General features: G+C 42.5%; 1 protein-coding gene across 1 annotated transcript in view; it reads left to right on the forward strand.

Moving 5' to 3' along the window:
• bcl11ab (BAF chromatin remodeling complex subunit BCL11A b) overlaps positions 1–10,315 on the forward strand; it is a 33,143-nt gene extending 22,828 nt beyond the window's left edge. Inside the window, exon 3 of the mRNA XM_031754491.2 lies at positions 4,959–10,315. Coding sequence (XP_031610351.2) covers positions 4,959–6,940 — 1,982 coding nt within the window. The 3' untranslated portion in view covers positions 6,941–10,315. The remainder of the gene's footprint in view (positions 1–4,958) is intronic.
• The last annotated feature ends 10,726 nt before the right edge of the window (positions 10,316–21,041 follow it).

Here is a 21,041-nt window from a genome sequence, read left to right on the forward strand (position 1 = left end):
GAGATGGATGAACGGGTAGATGGATGGTCAGTTCAAACACAGTTCAACCGAGAAAAGATCAAAAGGACTAAGGTTATGCAGGGAAACAGACAGCGTAGAGTGATGCTAATTTAAAAATTATTCTGGCAAGTGTGTTGAATGCAAATACACAGACATGAATGCATGGATACTACAGGAAACAGTCATGCAGTCATTCTAACAGTGAGTGTGCGTGCTGATTACAAAAAAAGGTACAAAATTATACGAGAACACACATTTGTCTACTGTGTATGGCGCATTCATTCATTGGCCTCTGTGTGGGTGCCATCTGTGGTTTCTTAGTGGCTCAGAAAAAAACTCCCGAGCTCAACTGTTGCTCTTATCACCTTTCATGAGAAGGAGAAAGGAAAGGTAAGAAGTGTAAAAGTCTGATTGGGAACAAAGCTACAGCCAGCAGCTTACTTTATACTGGCACAGGCCTTCAAAGACCACCATGCATCTTTATCTGGAGATCTGCTCCCCCTCCCCTGTCTTGCTCATGCCAGCTGCTTTTCTTCTCCTAGTCTACCTCTGTCTTTCCCCGTTCCTTTCTGTTTTAGCTCTCCATTCTTTTTTTTCCCCCCTCATTGTGTGTCTCCTTTTCACTTTCCCTACATTTGTGCCTTATGTAGTGAGTAGTGGTCAGCTTCCCCATACTGTATAATGTGTGACTCCGACACCAGTCAGTGTTGGCTGGTTTTCTGTTTAGTAAACTGTATTTCCTGCATCCGGCTTTGTCTCAGGAACAAGTGTTTGTCAAACAAGCCTTTTGTCTGTGGCCAGTGGCTTAGCGCACCATAACGAGCCTGGCCGGGACAAAGAGCTGGGTGTATGTGGCTGTGGCAGAGAAACACAGACAAACAGATCGAGACATGGAAGTAAGAAAGAAGGTCAAGGCCAGCCCATTTGCTCTATCAGGTTTCAGACACACACACACACACACACACATAAAGAAAAAAAAAAAGCAGAGACAGAGAAAACAACTTAAGGTGATAACATGTATGAGACATATGACAGATCATTCTCTTAATCTCTAAAGCTGCTAATGAAAAATTACAGTTCTGTTGTTAACTGAGCTGAAAGTCATTGAACACCAAGAAGGCCTCTATTGTGAGCTTCTGTTACTCCCCCATCTTTTTCCTCAACCTCTCCTTTCCTGCTTCACCCTTCACCCCTGTCCAGTCCCTGACTGTGAATACCCTAATGACATAAACAGAGTGGTAATCACATTAACAGGAGTTACGGCTGAGGCACTCTTAAGAGGCACTGTATTGACAACCCTCCATCTTCCCGAGGCACTCACTCCAACACCTATAAACACTTATGAATATTGGCAAAGACCTTCTATTAGCATAATCACTTTTCAGGTGTGTGTGAGTGCTCTCTCGAGCCATAGCGACTGATAACTTTGAGAAATGGCAGTGACACACTGTGTCCCTCGTGTCTTCTGTCTCTGTGGCTTCCTCCTCCTTTGGAAGCCAAGCAAGCTAATCCTGTTAGCCCATTCCTCCATTAGCTAAATGACCAATATCAGTGAAAGCAGCGTGGTCACACCAGGACAGGCTCAGCCCACTATCGCAACTGGTCAAGGACAAAAAAAATAAAAATAAAGATGGAGGTCATGCTAAGTCTGCTAACTTTTTATTGTGTGGCTAAATAGTAGTAAACAATACATCTGTGAGTGGTGGGTGAGGAAGAGAAAGCTGTTGACATTTTTGTGTCAGTGCATCTTTAACTTGCCAGCACTTGGTCAGTGGGTTGTCTTTGTGTCTGTAACTTGGTTTTGTTGTGGTTGTGCCAGTGTTTGGGCTTATGGGATAAGGTGGAACAGGGTGGTATGGCTACTCTTTGTGTAAGTAAGACTAGTTATGGGGAATGGGCCTTTAACGATAGAGGAATATGCACAAGCAATGTGTTCCTCAGTTGCCTAGAATTTCTGAATTCTGTATGACTTTGGTCAAAATTGTTGGCTAAGATGTTTTGTGTGTGCTGCGAGGCTACCTTATCTTCTCTTTGACTTATCATAATTTCTATTCTGTCCTTGCAGCAGGCCTAGATCAAATCATTTCTCTCTGATATCAGTGCAATGTCCATTAATATCACAATAATAGCCTCCCGCTGCTTTGTGTTGCAATGCACCGAATGGCTTTGAAGGAATTATTAACCTCCCATTTCATTCCCTTGACTGTGTATCTTCTACTTTCTATTTTTCTTTTCTCTGTCATCCTTCTAACTTTTTGCTCCCAAACCACCTGCCCTTTCTCACTTCTTCTATATTCTTTCTGTCTGCTCTTTCCTTCACAGTCTCTTCTTTCAGCCCCTGCCATGAAATGGCAGCTAAGGGGTTGTCAGTGTGGTTTCTCCTCTCTGCTGATCCTATTTCAAAGGGACGTGTAGATTCAGCATTAGCTCCAGCTCTCTTGCTCTTCTGCTCTCCAGCCCTAACTCATCACAGACTTAAAGTTACTAGAAGAAGAGAAACGGACTGAGAAAGCGAGGCAGAGCTTTCCTTTATTCTATTAGAGGACAGACTCATTTATAAGATCATCCTTCCTCCCTCGCACAGTTCCGTGCTTCTCCATACAAGCAGAAAAAGGAAAAAAAAAAACCTTCAAGGCCATCAAACGCCTCGTCAGAATGTCTTTTATCCTTTTGAAAAGCTGTCCTTCCATCCCTTTGAGGACAGCTATTAAGGACAATAGTGGGCTTATTTAGATATCTCCTCTGCCATTGTTGTAAATCTGGGCATGTGTTGGTCTGGCTTGTTGATGCCCATCAATGTGTCCACTGCTCGGATGGGAATAACAATTATCATCACTGCTTGTGGCATGAACACAGTTTGTCAAATGTCTATAGATGGACTAGTGATTGCATAGCACAAGACATGCTGGTTTTGATGCATAAGAAAATGAATTGAGTACTGGCTTTGAAGTGCCGTCTTGTGGCTCTTGTGTCCTTCAGAAATATGGTGGGTTGTCATTAGGAATGTCTCCTTCACGCCACACTTCTCTCCTTTGCTCCCTTCCTTTCCCCCTGCCTCCTTCCTTCACTTCCATGATCCTTTAGTGCTCACTTTCCTCTAAAAACATGGACGTCTCACATTCTAGCCAGCCCCTCCTTCTTTCTTGTCCTTCACAATAACAAAAAAATTAATCTATTTTCCCCCCTCATGCATATATATGTACTCTGTGCTCGCACATTAAGACCGGGATGAGGAAGTGTGTACACTGAATCAAAGCAAAGTGAACGGGAGAGGCCAGGTTATTGCAACTGTTTTACAAGTGACACGGGGCTTTCTACTTAAAGCCATAAAAACACACACATAATAAGGAAACATACATATAGCAGTCAATGTAATGGGCACATTTTATTTGTGCTTATGAGAGAGGGAGAAAAAATGTGTATGGGCAAATGGCTTTTTTATGATGGAAAAATTCCATAGTGGGTCAAAGCCCCTTGCAGGTGGCAGCAATTAACTGTAATTTTTGCAGATTGTAATGATCCATAATTTACCAGTATACCCCCTTCCAACTCTTTTCAGTCAAGAGAAAAAGGTTTGTGTGGAGGTTTGATTGGGTGCACATTTTAGCTGTGTTCTGGTCTTTAAGTGAGATTGTTCGGAGGGGGCCACATTGACTCTGGACACATAAGATAGAGAAACAAACCAAAAAACACCAATCCGTTCCCTATGTTGCTCATCCACCACATCCCTCCTCTTTCTTCTAGACTGTCACTATATTTTTCTGGCCCCTCTCACCCTTTTGTCTCAACAGTAGAAGGCTTAAAACATGCAAAACTGTCCATCCACCATCTTAGGGATCACCCATAGTTTCAATCAGGCACACATAGCCTATCATCCTCTGTCCCGCTCCCTTGTTTTCCCTCTTCAAACACAGTATGGCCATGGTTTGGGTTCAGCATTGGCAAATGACTTCAGAAAAATGCCCTCAAGTGAAAGAAGAAAAAAGGGAAGAAATGATAAGAAACCCAAAAGATGAAAGAGGGAGCACATTTGCAAGTGGCGGATGCTTCTTATTTTGCATATCTCTCACTTCTTCTTTCTCCTTCTTCTCCTTTTCTATTCACCTGAGAGGATTTAAATAAATCCATAAAGCATGAAATATCAGAAATAGAAAAGTAATGCATGAAATGCATTTTCATAGGAGCCTCCCCACCCACACACAAACACACATACCCAATTTTCCTCTTCGCTTCTTTTTTTCCTGTGAATGTGTGTTTTTTGTGATAAACGCTGGTACAATTTATTAACATGTGACCTCTTATTTGTATTCAGTGTTAATATGCAGCATCAGATACATGTCCCACTTTAGCCCTGCTAATTCTGTAAACAAGGCTTTGGAGGGGAGATGAGTGTTTTTAACGAGATTAGGCGTGCATTGTCAGGCAAATCTCAGGTCAGTGTGCAAGTGCTATTGAAAGTCAATTATTGTTTTAAATATTCCTATGCCTTCTTCCCGTGTAATTTGTGTGTTTGCTGCCTGTCTCTTGTAATTGTGTTTTATCTTTTGTTCTGTTAAGTGTTAAATCTAAATTCACACACACACACACACACACAGTTTTCACATTTTATAGCTGTGATATTGAGCAATAACAATTTTACTAAGAAGAATAATTTGCTCTGTTTAAATAGACTGCAATTGCAAAATTAGTTTTTTAAATGTTATTTAATACCTTCGTCTAATCATAATAGTTCTGGTCAGAAGTGATCGCAGATATTTTATAGGCTGTTGTCAAATTAGTCTATATTCTCTTGGTTTTTGATAATTACTTTACCTATTTTAAAACCCTACTTGCATTATTTAAGCATCATGTTTCCTTTTATAATAATATATAGTGTTAATAAAATGACTAATGTTCTTTTTATAGTTTGAATTTCTCAGTTTACATTTATTTTCTCTCTGTGTGTTTCTTTTTGTCAGATAAAGATGAGCCCAGCAGTTACACCTGCACCACATGCAAACAGCCTTTCACCAGTGCCTGGTTCCTGCTCCAGCATGCCCAGAACACCCATGGCTTCCGCATCTATCTGGAGAGCGAGCCCGGCAGCCCCCTCACCCCTCGTGTGGCTGCAGCTCCCGGAATGGGGGGTGACTGTAATTCCTCCCAGCCCCCCCTTCATGCTGTCCACTTGGCTGATGGCAGTCCTTACAGCCTCCTGAGAATGCCGGGTTCTGGGTCTGGTCGGGATTCAGCGTCCACGCCTCGTGAGGGCCGCTATCCCCGAACGCCACCGCTATTCAGCCCACCACCACGCCATCACCTCAGCCCTGATGACTTAGCCTTGGCAACACACCATCCCAGTGCTTTTGACCGGGTGATGAGGCTGAACTCTGTGCCATTAGAAGCCCCTCAGACCATGGACTTTTCTAGACGTCTACGTGAGCTGGCCGGAAATGCCACAGGAGGTTCTCCGCCTCTTTCCCCTAACAGACCCAACCCTATGCAACGGCTGCTGCAGCCTTTTCAGCCAGGTTCTAAGCCTCCATTTTCAGCAACACCTCCCCTCTCCACCTCTCAGTCACCTTCTGGCTCACGTTCCACACCTAATCCTGTAACAAGTGCAGTCCAATCGACCACCCCTCTCAAAGCAAAATCTTGTGAGTTCTGCGGGAAGACCTTCAAATTCCAGAGCAACCTTATTGTTCACCGGCGTAGCCACACAGGGGAAAAGCCATTTAAGTGTCACCTCTGTAACCATGCCTGCACACAGGCTAGCAAACTAAAACGTCACATGAAGACACATTGTCAGAGTAAGTCTTCACTGCTTAATGCCAAGTCAGATGATGGTCTTTCAACCGCTAGCTCCCCTGAACCTGGTACGAGTGAGCTGATGGGCAGTGCCACAGATGCACTCAAGTCAGTGGTGGCAAAGTTCAAAAGTGAGAACAATGGCCTTCTGCCTGAAAATGGAGAGGAGGAGGAGGAAGAGGAAGATGATGAGGAAGAGGAAGAAGAAGAGGAAGATGAGGAGGAGGAAGAAGAGGAGGAGGGGGAGGAGGAGGAAATTGAGAGAAAGCCTGGAGTAGAAGAAGAGGGAAGGAATGACTATCGATTTAGCTTGAGGCTCGAAGGGGCTCGCCATCACCAGAACAGCGAGGCTCTGCACCCACATCGCCGGAGCTTATCCAGGGAGCCTGTTGATGAAAACTCAGCCATGGAGTCAGACCGGGCAGATGATGGAACCACTACTACTATCAATGGCTTGAGACCTCTATCTAATGACAACCTGTCCAGGAAGCTGTTGGGTGGAGGGGTCAGTCCTGGTTCCCTCAGTCCCCTGTCCAAGCGCATCAAGGTAGAGAAAGACCTTGACCCTCCCACTCCCACAATCCCAAACACGGAGAACGTCTACTCTCAGTGGCTTGCTGGCTACGCTGCCTCCCGGCAACTCAAGGACCCCTTCATCAGCTTCACAGGTGGGGACTCCAGACAATCACCCTTTGCCTCTTCATCTGAGCACTCTTCAGAAAACGGCAGCTTGCGCTTCTCTACTCCACCCGGTGAACTGGATGGGGAACGTGCCGCATCAGTACGGAGCGGCACCGGCAGCGGGGCCAGCACTCCCCACGGTGTCAGCGGCAATGGCAGGCCGAGCTCGAAGGATGGTCGCCGCAGTGACACCTGTGAATTTTGTGGCAAGGTGTTTAAGAACTGCAGCAACTTGACTGTGCACCGACGCAGTCATACTGGAGAGCGGCCCTACAAATGCGAGCTGTGCAGCTATGCGTGCGCCCAGAGCTCAAAGCTCACCCGTCACATGAAGACCCATGGACAGATGGGCAAGGACGTGTACAAATGTGAAATCTGCCACATGCCTTTCAGTGTATACAGCACTCTGGAGAAACACATGAAAAAGTGGCACAGCGACCGCCCTCTGGCTAATGACATTAAGACTGAGTAGGCAAAGAGCAGCATGCTGGTTGCTCTCTCTCAGCTCCTCTGGCTAAAAAGCAACCCTGGCTAACTAGCCAATAAGTAAGGGGAAAGGACAACAGGGTTAGACACCAGTACACAGTACAGCCCTGTTTTCATCCCGACTGGAAGAAGCTAGATGCATGATCCATTACCGGGGCAATACTATTGCATCACACTTAAAACTTTTTGAGCCTTTCTATTGTGCAATAATTTACACGTTTTGTATTTTTTGTAACTGGACAGCATGCTCTGTGTGTTTTGGCTACCTAGAGAGAAAATTGTCCTCAGCTGGTGGGTTTGGTTGTACATGTGTTGCTGTTTATACTTTTGATTTCTTCAACATAAAAAAATGACTTATGAAAACCCATGCTGCATACAGTACATACTGTTTTACATATCATGTACAGTTTTGAGTTCAAACATAGTGGGCAGTGTCATATAATCAAAACATCAAGACAAGCAGGGTCACACTTAAAAACTGATCTTTGTGAAAGATTTTCCATGCAACATTTAGTTATGATAAATATATATAGAGAGAATTAGGCTGCCTATGAAATGCTAGGCACTGGCGCCATTAAATATTTCTTTTACAAACAGCAATGAAATTAACAATATGGTGTGAAATGACAACAACGAGTGCCTTGGATATTTTACCTGCATTAGTTAATCCTCCTTTTTGCTATAAGCTCGGAGTTTCAGCTATAAAAGATTACACAACATTTTGTGCACATATGAAATAAGCAGGTCCTTGCATCAAGCACCTGTACGACCCTTGTGTTTTGTTTGACTTAGTGGAGCATAGAGAACCAGCTAAAACAAAAAGAAAAAAAGAAAAAAAAAAGATTATGTGTATCTCTGGTGAATCATTTATCTGCTTGCCTCCTGTAGATTTTTTTTTTTTTTTTTTCGAGATTACAGTTCTGTTTACGGGCATGTTACATGCTTAAAGGGGCAGGAGTTTGGTGTAGAGTTTTGGTATAGGTGAATATATTTTTTGGTACGTGTGTACCGTACTGAGGGGGTACTCTGATGAGTTGTTTTACCAACATAAAGCTCTTAATTTTCCAGAGTTTATTTTCTTTGATAATTAAACAATTTGCAGGTGTTTTTTGTAAGTAACACAGAGTAATGTTTCTTTGGTGACCGCCAACAGCCACTTGAAGACCCCAGTGTGGGATTTAGTTGTTGTAAGCCAGACAGATTTTTTCGGTTGAGGGTTGGGTGGGTGTAAGAGCATAAGGGTGGATGATGTTCAGGGTAGTGAGTGGGGAGTGGGTTTACCAGGTGTCTCTACAATTCAAAAATCTATGTCGCTGTAGTGTTATTTCCCGTCACGGTATTAGATATTAGAAACTGTTTAGCAATCCAAATTTTCTTTAACAACTCACACTGAAATCCAAAATGTGATTCTAAATCAAAGGACAAGAATATGGAAAAATTAGGAAACTTTCCCTCGCAGACAAGGTTTTAAGTTTTCACATTTAGTTTTCTTTTCGTTTGTCTAGACGTACGCATGGTAGCCATGTTTTTTTTTAGTCTTCACTCCCTGTCATTGTTGATGATATAGCACTTGTCACTCTGCCTTGGATTCTGTATCTGTCTCTCTAATCGGAGGTACAGTCGGTTGAGTATAAAATGAGTACCGGATTTCAGATCTGGTACTGCCTACGTGCACTGTTCAATTTTCCCAGTTTACAGTCGGACGCTCAAGGGAAAACTAGCTCTTATGCTGACAGATTAGTGTGGTGTCATTGCTTTGCATTAAAATAAAAAAAAGAAAAAAAAAAGAAAAGAACGTTGAACTAGAAACTGTTGCCAGCCATGTCTCCTTCTGAGAACTAAACATAAACGGTTTGGATCTTGGAAGTAATAATGCAGGAACTGCCATAGAAACATCCTGCTTCATACTACAAACTATAGAAATATACTGCTCAGTATAGAAAAATAAAAATTCTACAAATTTGATTTAAACAGATAAGTAAAATGTGCTGTTGATTTTTTTTTTAAAGTAAAACATCAATATCTTTAGGGGAGAACCTTATTTAAATTTTGTTTGTTTATTGTTGTTTCTCTTTTCTGTCCTGGAGACACCCAGGACTTGATCACTATGTAATGAACTGTAATGTCTCTCATGTTTTTTGCCTTTACTATACACAAGTCTTCAGGTTGAACAAAAATTTGCATTGGGGAGAGATTTATGATATATAAATATATAGAGAGAACTTAAAATACATAGGAAATTGCACACTCATGTAAGTTCCTATGTTCAAAACACATTTATGGTCTACTTTTTTTCCTGTATTTAGAATGGTATTTGAAATTAATGTTCACTTAGTGTAGGCACTTATAGTATTTATGTTGGAGCCTGTATTTTTAACTGTTTTGCCTGTACTCTTTAAAGGTTTCAATGTACCCTTTTTCTGTAGTGAAAAAAAAAATCCCAACAAGCTGCCACCGTATATTTTCTTAATTTGGCAGGATAATATAGTGTGAATAATTTGTATGCTTGAAAATAAGTATTTCTGAAAAATAAAATGTTGTGGTGTTCCCCAAGGGTGAGAGGTCATATGATGGCCTTTTCAGGCAGTCCCGCTGGAGTGACCACAATGAGGTAAAAACAGGTGGTTGTACATATCTTTTTAGTTTGTTTTATATATTTTTCTCTCCTGCCATTTTATATGCAGTAATACAAGCTATTGTTGGGTTTTCTTGGTAGAAAAGTTTTTACTGTCTTTGATCATGTACCACCTAAAAACATTCCAGCTGTTTTGCTTTTTTTAAGGACATTTTGTCATATGCAATCAATTCAACATTAATCTGAAAGATTTTTTTTTTTTTTTTTTGCTACAGATTGTTTTTTTTTTCATTGCCAAAAGATCCACGGTGCTTTATAATTTAAATATGGTACATCTCATATGCAAGGCATATTCTAAATAACTGAAATCATGCGAAGAAAAGTTTGGTACATGTTATCCATGCTGACGGTACTAAGGTACAGATAGGTTTTCAACCTAATTTCATCCTGTGTATTTACTCTCAAGCTGTTTGTCCTAACCTGAACTTGAAGTTGACCTTTGGCATTGGTTGACATTATTTATTATGACTACACACACGCATGTTCCATTCAGAACACAGTCACTGCAAAACAAATCTGTTCAGTTTTCTCTCTCCTGATGAAGTGTGATGGCTTAATTTCTATGATGACCAAAGGTCATTGACCAACATTTACAAGTTCTTGCTTGAATTAAAGAATTTATTGTTGTTTTTTTTCAGTTATGGAGATGCCACTCTATTTTCAGCCGTTGTCTGCATTATTCTCTTCACTCAGCCATTTTGTCTTGAAAAATAATAAAAAGTATTACATACATATTTGAATTTGGTGCTTTTATTTATTTACTTTTTTTTTAATCATAGTATGCACGGTCACAATACTGTATACGACAATTAATAGTGTTACATAAACATTTTAATACATTCCACAGATATGTTTGCATGGCTCAGCTTGGATCACATGTCATCAGGGTGGAAGTTTACGATCACATCTGTGGGCAGTGGCCTTGTCAGGTCAGCTAAAGATCTGTGTTATATCTCCAGCAAACTTCTATTTACCCCACCCCTCTAGTTTCCCCACCCACACCTCTAGCATTAGCTTTCTTTCTGTCTCTTTTTGTCCTTCTTGCCTTTGGTCTTCACTTTTATCATCCTTTATCTTACTTTATATATGTGCCTGTGTCCAAATCTCTTTTTTTTTCTTCAAACCACTCCTTTCCCTGTTTCCTCCTAACCCTGCTGAAGCACTGGAGGGCAATGTGACAGACTAATCGCTTTCCTTGTCCGAGCCTGGTGCTGTTTGCCTAGCAGGGCCAGATTAAAGTTCACAGATAGAGAGAGGTTCCTGCTTAGGCCAGGTGTTGACAGTTGAGATAAAGCAGAGTTGCAAGGAAGTGAGGCTGGTTGGGTGGGTGTTGGGAGAGAGGAACCCTGTGTGTGTTCTTGCACATATACACACTTCTAATCTTTAGCAGGGGGGTTACTCCCGCCCACTAATCTAAGATCACCCAAGTTCAATGTCAGGAGTACAACAATGCTCTGGTCCACAAATCCTGCCACCAATCAACCCATGCATAGCAGACATACTTCTCCCATAGCAGACTCTTGGCCCTTGCCTACAATTCCCTGCCTTCCTCCTCCTCCTCCTCCTCCATACATAAACATATATCCTTAACTTCTAAAATTAACAGTCACTGCACTCTGACTGCAAAGTTTTTTGTCTTGTTTTTTAGAGAGTTTTACATGTTAAAAATAATGCTTCTAATCTTCTTAGACTAGTTTTGGTCATGAAATTTTGGAAAATAATGTCAGAGAAAATAAAAAAGGTATTATACTAATATTACAAGAATTCTCAGTCGGAGGGCAAAAAATGTATTTGTTTATTATGCTAATTAAAAAACTTCACAAACAGCGCCATAAAGATGAAGATTACTACCTCCCTCTTTTACTTTTCCTATAATTCATCTTTCTCATTCGCACGTGTTTGATGCTGTAAAGGCCTCCCAGCATAGCTCTGGAGAGCGCGTCCAGCAAATAGCAGGGACGCTAAATCAACTCTGTAATCCTCCCAATATGCTGCTTCTCCCTGCCCAATGCTCCCTCTCTGTCTGTTCCTCTAACTTGCTCCTTTTCTTTATTGCTTCTTTTTCCTTCTTGTGTCAGCTGTCACTGGATTGTGCTTATTTATCTCTCCCAACCCCCCGTTATTCACTCCCTATATTATATAGATTCTATCATGCTTTATTTTTGTTCTTGCCTCTGATTCAGGCAAATTTTTTTCTTGGGTCTGAGCCTAACTCACGAGTGTCAGTAGAAAAGGCTGAAGAGCAGAGATGGCGAAGCAGACTGCAGCTGTGCTGGGGTGCAGCGAAGAGGGGCCTCGTCCGGACTCCTTGGAACAATATAAAAGCACTAATCACCCAGGACAGCTGACACCCAGTGCCTCACACATATACACAGCGTTTCATAGACACACTCACACATGCACAAAGATCTGAGGATTGCCATTATAGGGTGGAAGGAGAGAGCTCTGCCCAGACAAGACTTGCAGGTCTGGCCTGGCTGGAAAACAAAGTCTGTGTTTTGTCTATGGGCAGCAATGCTTCAGGGCTGAAAGTGATTTCTCATAAACACGCACATATGTATGTACAGTGTGACTATGCACGCAGATGCTTATATCTGCTACACAGCAGTCATGTATAGAACACACGCATGAAAATTTAAAAGGCAGTTAAGTACAGAGGGGTATAAAGGAAAATTTACCCCCTTGCATGTTTGTATGCGGACAGACAATCAAACACACATGCTTACTCGGGAACACAAACCACATAATGGATTGGGTGCTTGCACGCTCACGGACACACACACAGACACACACACGTGCGCACACAAAAGTGTCTTCGGGAATGTGACCTTTTCCCAAAAGCCTCCCTTTCCTGCCTCAGCTCCCCTCCCCCTCTGGCTGTGTGAAGACTGAAGGGGTCAAGGGTCAGGTTTTGGGGGGCTGGAGATTAGGTTTCACATGACTGAGCACCTTTGTTGGGGCAGGCCGGCAGAAAGGAAACGTCCAGGAGGGTAGCTGTGTCTGTCTGAGGAGAGCGAGAGATAGAGTGAGGGGGGGAAGGGAGAAAAGAGGGACAGATGGATGGATGTGTGGATGAAGTTGAAGTTTGGTCAGCCTGCGACGGCTGAAGTCAAAATGCAAGACTGAAGAGGAAGTTTTTGAGAAGCACACAGGAGAGGAACAAGAGATGAGAATGAGAAAATGTGAGAACATAAAAGAAAAACCAGAATAACCTAACCCACATTCCTCACTCGATAGCTCTGCTTGCCTTTCTCCGTGCACTTCTCCCTCTCCTCCCTCTGTCTCCTTCTTGCTATGACCATGTGGCCTCTGTGTCGGGCTGCGGCCAGCCAGTGTCCTCAATGCCTGCTGGCTTTGCCGATCTCTCCATGACCACACAGCGAGAAGAAAGCCCCAGCCAAAATAGTAAACTGGATCACAGCAGAATCAACCCCCTCCTTCGCCTTCTCCTCCTCCTCTTTCTCCTTCGCAACATCTGAGTTGTAGTCTGCCCGCTAGACAATATATGCCGTAACTGGCAGTGAAAATCTTGGCAGAGACCTGGATTACCTCGTTTGTGAAGTATTGCTTTAAATGTCTCTGCGTGTAATTTTTTTTTCTTTTTCCTACTTCTCAGACCTAGAGAGAAATATTTTAACGACGTGCAACATTTTCAACTAAATGACTCACAGAGGTGGGACTGGTACTGCTGATGGCTTCCAGATAAGGTGAAAACTTTGACCTCACAGCGAAGAAAAAAAAGGACGGGGGTGAAGAAAGAATTTCTTGAATACAGCACTGGCCATAATTGGGTGGCCCCTTTTGGTTTCATGGTGCACAATCAAATATGGGTCTTCGGATAGATGTTGTAATTCTGCATATTAATCATATCCCAATGCCGTACGTGTCTGTACTGCTTTACAGCGAGGCACTATATATGTAAGAGTCACTGCTATTGCATTGTATCAGTATGTGGTTGTTCTACCTTTCTTTGAAGACTGCAGGATTCGCTCATTCCAAAGCTTGTGTGGTCAGACTTGAAGAGAGGTTGTGGACGATGGAGCAGAAAAGGGCAGTACATCTGAGACACTGACTGATCTGACCTTGAACCTCTGTAAATTGAGCTTAGAGTGACACAATGTTTAACAGTTAAACACCTGCGTCTTTGCTGTGGTGGTCAAATAAAATGTGTTTACATGTGTACTTGTGTGTATTACATGTATTACACTGGGGTGGTGTGCATGATATATATGTCCAGTTTAGTGCATGCTTATATTTTCATATTTGTGTTTAGGTGCTTGTGTGTTCTCCAGGTGCAACACTACTGGCAGAATTTATACAGCCAGTAAAACAGGGTCATACTATCCATACCCTCTTGCCTTGTGTGTGCTTTTCATTTCACCTGCATGTGTGTCTGCATACTGTGTGTGCAACTGGAGACAGCAGGGCGCCTGTTTACTGTCCTGTGAATAAAGAGCCAAAGTTCATCCCTCTGGCCTCTTCATGTCACTATATTGCATATTTCAGTGCCAGTTAAAGCTGGACAGTAAATCAACAAATTCAGAATTTATAGCTGCTAAACTATGTCACCCATCAAAGCAAATCTCTGAGTTATTCATTCTGACATGTATTTAATACCAAGATAATCTTTACATCGTATTGTTAAATGTGAAATGAGAACACTGAAATCATGGTCATACATGCCCAGTAAATATAAGGTTACAGAAGCATGTTTTTTGAAATAAAATAAAGCAGTATTTGCCAAAATGACATTCCCGGCAGCTTGGCATAAACAAATAGACAAAACATATGATTGCAATATAATTGCAAAAATCACACATTTTTGGTAGATAATCTAAGAATTCTCAATAGGTGTAAGTTAAGGTTGTGAAGAAAGAAGATGAGGTTGTGACCTTAGTAGCCTGATACTACTAAGTATTACATGTACATTGATTAACATCTCTTTGCTTTCATCTGCTGACAAAGGTCAGGTAGCCAATAAATGAAGAAGAATAGCGCTTGCTTGTCTGCGATTCTGGTTGGGTGACAATCATGGTGATAGTGTAGGGACAAGTGAGACACATAGGCCTAGAGACAGTCCACAACCATCTGGAAATCACTGGCCATGATGGAAAAATCTATATCCCCCTAACTAGTGGACAAGTAGCTGGTGCAGATTGATTGCAGTTGCTGGGAAATCAAGTATTAAAACTCCAGTCATATGGGCCTAGAGACCAGTCAGTGAGCCTCTGGCAACTAGTTGCTAAAGAAAAATTTAGATTCCCTCAAGTTTTAAAAAACTTCCTTGTGATTACTTTTGGTTGCTAAGAGTGTGTCATGGTCTCCTATAGACTGAATTATGATGGTGAATCTAAGAAAGGTGCGACAGAAATTGGATATGGAAACCATTTCCCTTCAAAGCAACAGTTGCAGGCAAGTCAACGTCTTCCAAGGGGGTTCAGGTGCTCACAGCAATCTGCTAGCAACCAAAGCTTTGGGGGGAGGTTTTTGGTGCTGCACCCCCTTTGTAGCCAATTTCATCTTGTGACAGCCAGCAACCTCCAAGGAACAGGAACCAAAAACTGAGAGTTGCAATACTGAGACTCACATCATATTGGAAAAATAAAGGTCTAATAAATACTGGGAGGATGACATATAGTTCTTTTTTGTTTAGATGTTTATTTTCTTTCTGATCTTTATAATTGTTTATATGTGAAGGTGTATATACTGCGATACTGCGGTACTAACCCTCCCTTCAGGGGCCAGCAGAGCTCTCTGAGCCACTCCAGCTGCTGCTACAGAGGTGATAGAGGCTAAAACCATTGAGGTGGAGGGGTGAAGGGCTTTGGAAGTTTCTGGAAGTTTCTGAGAATTGCCGTGCCACTCTTGGTTCACTCCTGGTTCATTCCTGAGGCCCGGGGGTTAAAGAGAGTGGGATGAGGGGGAGGGCAGAGGGACTGCAGGGCCACAGTCACATGCTTGACCTGGCAGACCTTGACCTTACTCCAACCTATACTTACTTTTGCCGGCAGTATTTACAGTTTTGTGAATGAACTACATGAACTGTATTTGAATGTTTTGGAAGCCCTTTTTTAATTTATCTCAGAGTAATGTAAAGTAGTTAGTGTGTGTGAGACAGAGAATCATCAAGATTTTGTGTATGTTAATGGATATTATTAGTTAGGTTCTTTGGTAATGTAATTTTTTATTGCCACTCTCACTGTCAGATCTACAGATTTGTCACTCTTTAGGTAGTCTGTGCATTTAATTCTTCACAGTTTTTCATAATTTGCCATTCTCCATGATGGACTTTGCAAGTGTCCAGGCTCTTCCACTTGGGTTACACTAGTGTAGTTGACACTCTTGAACCAAGCTGCCTCTAATATTCTGTCCTTTATGGGGCCAACCGGTAGTCTTTAGCGGGGACACATTCATTGTGGGCCTCCTTTCCTACAAAGCGCTTGTCAGTCATTGTGTTGAACTTGTGTTGTTTCTATGCGGCGCTTGGTAGCACAGCTGTCGTCAAAAGACCCAAGGCTACTCTATCCTGAGCTGAAAGAAACAAACAAACAAAGCCGTAAAACAAGAAAATGAAAGACAAAAAAGGGTCACAAATAATGAGTGTACAAAAACCATCTTGTCAAATTGCACCTTGGGAGTCTGTCTTCAAGAAGAGTGAGGGGTAAGAAGCTTCTCAGCAGACCTGGGGCACAAAGGGACTTGGCCCCTCCTGTGTTACTGTTAGCCAGGCCCTTTAGATGAACTTGCCTCCTTTCAGCTGGCGCTCTCATGCCCAGGTGTGTCCTTGTGTGTGTGCATGTGTTAGTATCCACAGCACTGACATCTCTTTGGCCCCAAGTGCTCTATTGAAAATAAGATGGAGAGTGAAGCAAATGAAAAGAGATAAAGTGTAAAACAAGGATGAGAGGAGGAATAAAAGAAGAGTGGCTTCCTTGCTTTTCAGGGCAAGGACAATGTTCAACCCTTTCTCCCACGCTCTGGACAACACTCTCTCCGTCACCGCAGTCTACTTAATGTCAAAGACAATCGATTTATATATTAATTTATTGAAAAGCTGTCAGGAATTTGTTCAATAAGCACCCTTTTGGAAATACTTCAAGGAAAGAGATTCACCTTTGTGAATGTGTGAATTGAAAAAGGAATCCAAGGTAAACCACTTCTAATAAAGTAAATATGTTTTGCAGATAACCCTACAACATAAAGATTTGATCCTATGTGACAAAATGAATGCCTAAATTCAATATTCATGACTATTTTGTCCATACTTTCCCAATATTGCAATCACTTTGGCTAGCTAGCCAGCCAACCAAGCAGCCATCCAGACAGGCCAGTGATGGGCTCCATGCCAAGGCCAATTGAGAGGTGCTACTGTGGTGGAGAGCCAGAGGGGAGATGGTCATCCATTATTCATCACTAAGCCAAATAATCCCCAACAGAATTGGTCTGGTCTTGTCTGGCCCAACGGTTAGGGAATGGATGGGATGGTCCGGGGGGCAAGAGGGAGGGTTTTTGGGGCTGGGGGATGGCAGTCTTTTTTTGCATGAGGTTTAGTAGGATCTTTTCGGGGGGCCGAAAGGGGTAGCGAGCTCTCTGTAAGGGGTGGGAGGGGGTTCTTTGAGGATTAGATGCAAATATGTCTTTGATAGCTTTCACAGTCTGGGAGTCCCATTCTGTTTATGGATATTCATATTAAGTCTAATCTTTGGAAACAATCCCTGACATGGAGAAGTAAGAGGCTGCTGGGATGAGGATGGCGCACAGAAGCAGCAGGGGGTTCTGGGGGATGGAATGGATCTGAATGGGGTGTCCCCTGACCCAGATCAGGGGCAGGACCAGTAGAAACCCTCATGGTGTGTGGGACCTAGCACCAAGTGAAGGATGACCCCCCTTGTCCCACCCACCGAAAGCACTGATGTGTAAAAATGCAAACACCAGCACACTTAAACACACACAAACATACAAATTCTTGTACAGACACACAAAGTATAGACACAGACAAAGCAATAGCACTTCATCTGTGGTGTCACAGACAAACAGTAAATTCAGACACAATACAGACTTCCCCTTCACTTTCTCACTCTCTTTTCTCTCTTTATGACTTGTGTATTTTTTCAAGGCATTGGTCCCAGTTACTGTTTTGTCTTTATGTCCTTCCCTGCAGGCATGCACAGTTCACAATGAAGAAGAAGATGATTCTTCTCAAGCTGTCAGCAACTAGCAGCTGTGTCTCTTTGAGCTTTTACAAACCTCTGCAACAGTGTTGAGTTATTCACCTAAGAAAACACGTCTTGTGGACAAATACTTTTCATCAACAGCAACATGACATTTTGCCCCAGGAGTTTCTTTTAACAAAAGTACTTAGTTGTTTTCCTCCTTAAAGAAGAACAGGTGTATGTACACTCATGTACATGCACACACACTCATATCAGAGTGTGCTTTTTTCTTACACTTCAAAATTAAAAAAAAAAAAGATGTGTCATTGACAGCTGAGAGCCTACCACTAAAAACTGTGAATAACACAGAACAAGTACAAATACAATGTATCAAACCAAGAACATCAGCATAATTTTATAACATGTAACTAGTCCCAGCTCATCAGACACCTGTGGCACAAGGTTTGTATTTCTGAGCAAAACATTGGAAAGTTATGATGGAGCAAATCACAACACGAGTAGCATCGATAGTAAAAATGAGCAAACTCAGGGCTGTAAGAAAAAAGTTTGCCTGTTAGTGTTAAGTGTGGCATTTTGCACAATTTATACAGTGGACCAGACATGGCCGGTCCTCTGCCTCGCACCAGGTCAGAGATCACAGAGTGAGGTGAGGGAGCCAAGGGGAGGAGGGGAGGTTTTATGCTCCTCCTCCACCCCAGCTGGGACTGCAGTCTCGCCTCTCCTTACAATATTCCTTCCCCCATCTCCTCTTTTTTCCTCCTATACAACCTAACCCTGGTCCTGGTGTGCTATAGGGCTTCGGGTCAGGGGGTTCATAAAGGATATAGAGGGTTTCCCTCTCTATCTGTGTGCGCACAATCTTGTGTAAGTGTGTATGCATGTGTGCGGTGTGCCTCTGTGCGTCTCTGTGTGCGTGCTGGGGGAGGGGGTGGGTATGAGGGGCTGTGTCTCACGGGCATCAAGGGAAAAGGAAGAGAGCCAGACAGCAGATCATTTCACTACACACCCAAACATGTACAGGCACATGCATGCAGGCATGTGTGCACTGCGTTATTTTACGCTACTTTGCTCTCAGTTTTATACTTTTGTCTTCATTGATATTTTATAGGTGACTTTCAGCTCAAAAGACTTTTAGTCAGGAAAACACATACACATACTTTGATGAAAAGTGATGTTGCAAAACTTTAAGTAAAATACTATAAGTCATGATGACATCGTAGACAGGGATTGTGTTGTTGCTATTCCTGCACAACTGCATATTTCTGAATGCTGGTCAGTGTAGCTATTAACATCATGATGAGACAAAACATTGGTCACAATGGGCTATGCTTTCCATTTGAATGCGTTCACTCTCTTCTTTCACTGAGGTTGGTAGGGTAGGAGTGGGCTAGGGTAATGGGGGGGTATGTATGCGTGTGAATGTAATGTTGGCGGTGGTAAGAGGCTCAGCTGATGCTGACCAGTGCACGCGCACTTTTCTTTAAGACTCCACTGACAACTTCAACCAAAGGGACATCACTAGATGTGTATTGGATTATATTTTTGAATGTATTCTAAGTGTGTGTGCAGCGTTTATGAATTACAGCAAGTTTACAAAAATGAATGGAAATAGCTGTCGTGTGTGTGTGTGTGTGTGTGTGTGTGTGTGTGTGTGTGTGTGTGTGTGTGTGTGTGTGTGTGTGTGTGTAAAAGAGGGGTTTGGGGATTCTGGGACCCCTTTTCCCAGACATGCACTGACCTTTCCAACCAGACAGGGATAAAGGGACAAGGAGGGAGGGCTGAGGGCACAAGGACACTGGAGTGTGTGTGTGCATGCAAGCTTATTTGTGTGTGTGTACATGGCGTGTGTGTGTGTGTGTCAGAGTGTGTTTATGTGTGTGTTAGTTGTTATCACGGACATCTGAACCAGCCAGTTCACCCTGTCCTGCTGAGTTTGGCCTGGTGCAACCAACTCCCCACCCCCAAACATCCACTAACCACGATCCCCCATTCCCTCCATCTCTCTTTCTCCCCTCATCCCTCTCTCCTCTCATCTTTTGTCGGTTTCTGTCATTGTGCTACCCCCTCAGCGCTCTGTATGCAAAAAAGTTGCTGAGGGCTCGCCTGCTCTGGACCCTCGCAAATCAATTTGTCTGTGGGAGAGGTGAGGGCAAGGAGGTGGGATGGAAAATTACGCTGCTCGGAGGACAACTAGGTGAAAAGCCTGAGGAATGCAAGTCTCCCTTCTTCAACAATGGCAAAATCTCCTATTCTTTGCTATATGGGTAGCAAATGAAGAGGTTCTCATGGAAGCCAATTAGTAGTGGGGTTACTTGTGGGTCTTTAATAGTTAATCAAACTGAAATTGTTTGCAGATTAAAGACAGTGCAGCACAAAAAAGTTTTATTTCATAAACATTTACTGAAAAATTAAGTTTAATTTGCAAAGTCCAGCAAATTTCTGGACTTTTCTGGCTGTTGAATAGAATTGTGTTGGTTGGGACTTAAAATGAAAGTTGTAAGTAATGTCTCTGCTCAGTTTTTCAGAGTGACACTTGGTTAAATCCACTTCAAGGTTATTTTGTCAGCATATAGCTGACAATATGCATGCTCACTTATTGCCTGTGGATGTTGCTATTCTGGCACTCTGGTCAATGATGATGAATAGATATGAGCTTTACATCTTTCAGTTTAGGTCTAGCCAACAAAATTTAACATATAACAGCAAGAAATCTTGGTGTGTGTATAGCCTTTTTCTTAAATCTTTATTCTGTTTAAATACACAATAAAAACGAAAGATTAACTCTAATAACGGTAAAACTGTTTTTTCGTACTGAATAAAAAGGGAACATTTATTGAGTTTTGACATTTTTTTGTTGCTTGACAAATGGTTTACTGACATATATCTAATTACCACTGTGTCAGTCAGGAACAAAAAAAAAGCATGTAGAACCAGATTGACCCTGCTGCACTGAGAGAAGGATCAGACATTGATTGCAGTTGTCCCTCTCTCCCGCTCTCACCCTGGATGCAGACAGGACTCATCCCAAAGCACAGAGGCTTGAGAGGGCCTTTGCTTGACTGCAACGGCGATGATCAATACCTGTCACTTCTGTCTCGTCTGGCCCTGCTCCCCTGCCCCCCACCACACAGTGAGGCAGTCTATGATAAGCATGCTCTCACACACACATCAAAATGTGGTGACGCACCGTGTGTGAGAGTACACACAACAAAAGTTTAGAAAATATCTGCATGCACACTAAAAGTATATGAGCATGCAAACATAAACAGGCAGATTTA

Source organism: Oreochromis aureus, linkage group 6, assembly GCF_013358895.1.
Source record: "Oreochromis aureus strain Israel breed Guangdong linkage group 6, ZZ_aureus, whole genome shotgun sequence".
Lineage (NCBI taxonomy): Eukaryota > Metazoa > Chordata > Actinopteri > Cichliformes > Cichlidae > Oreochromis > Oreochromis aureus.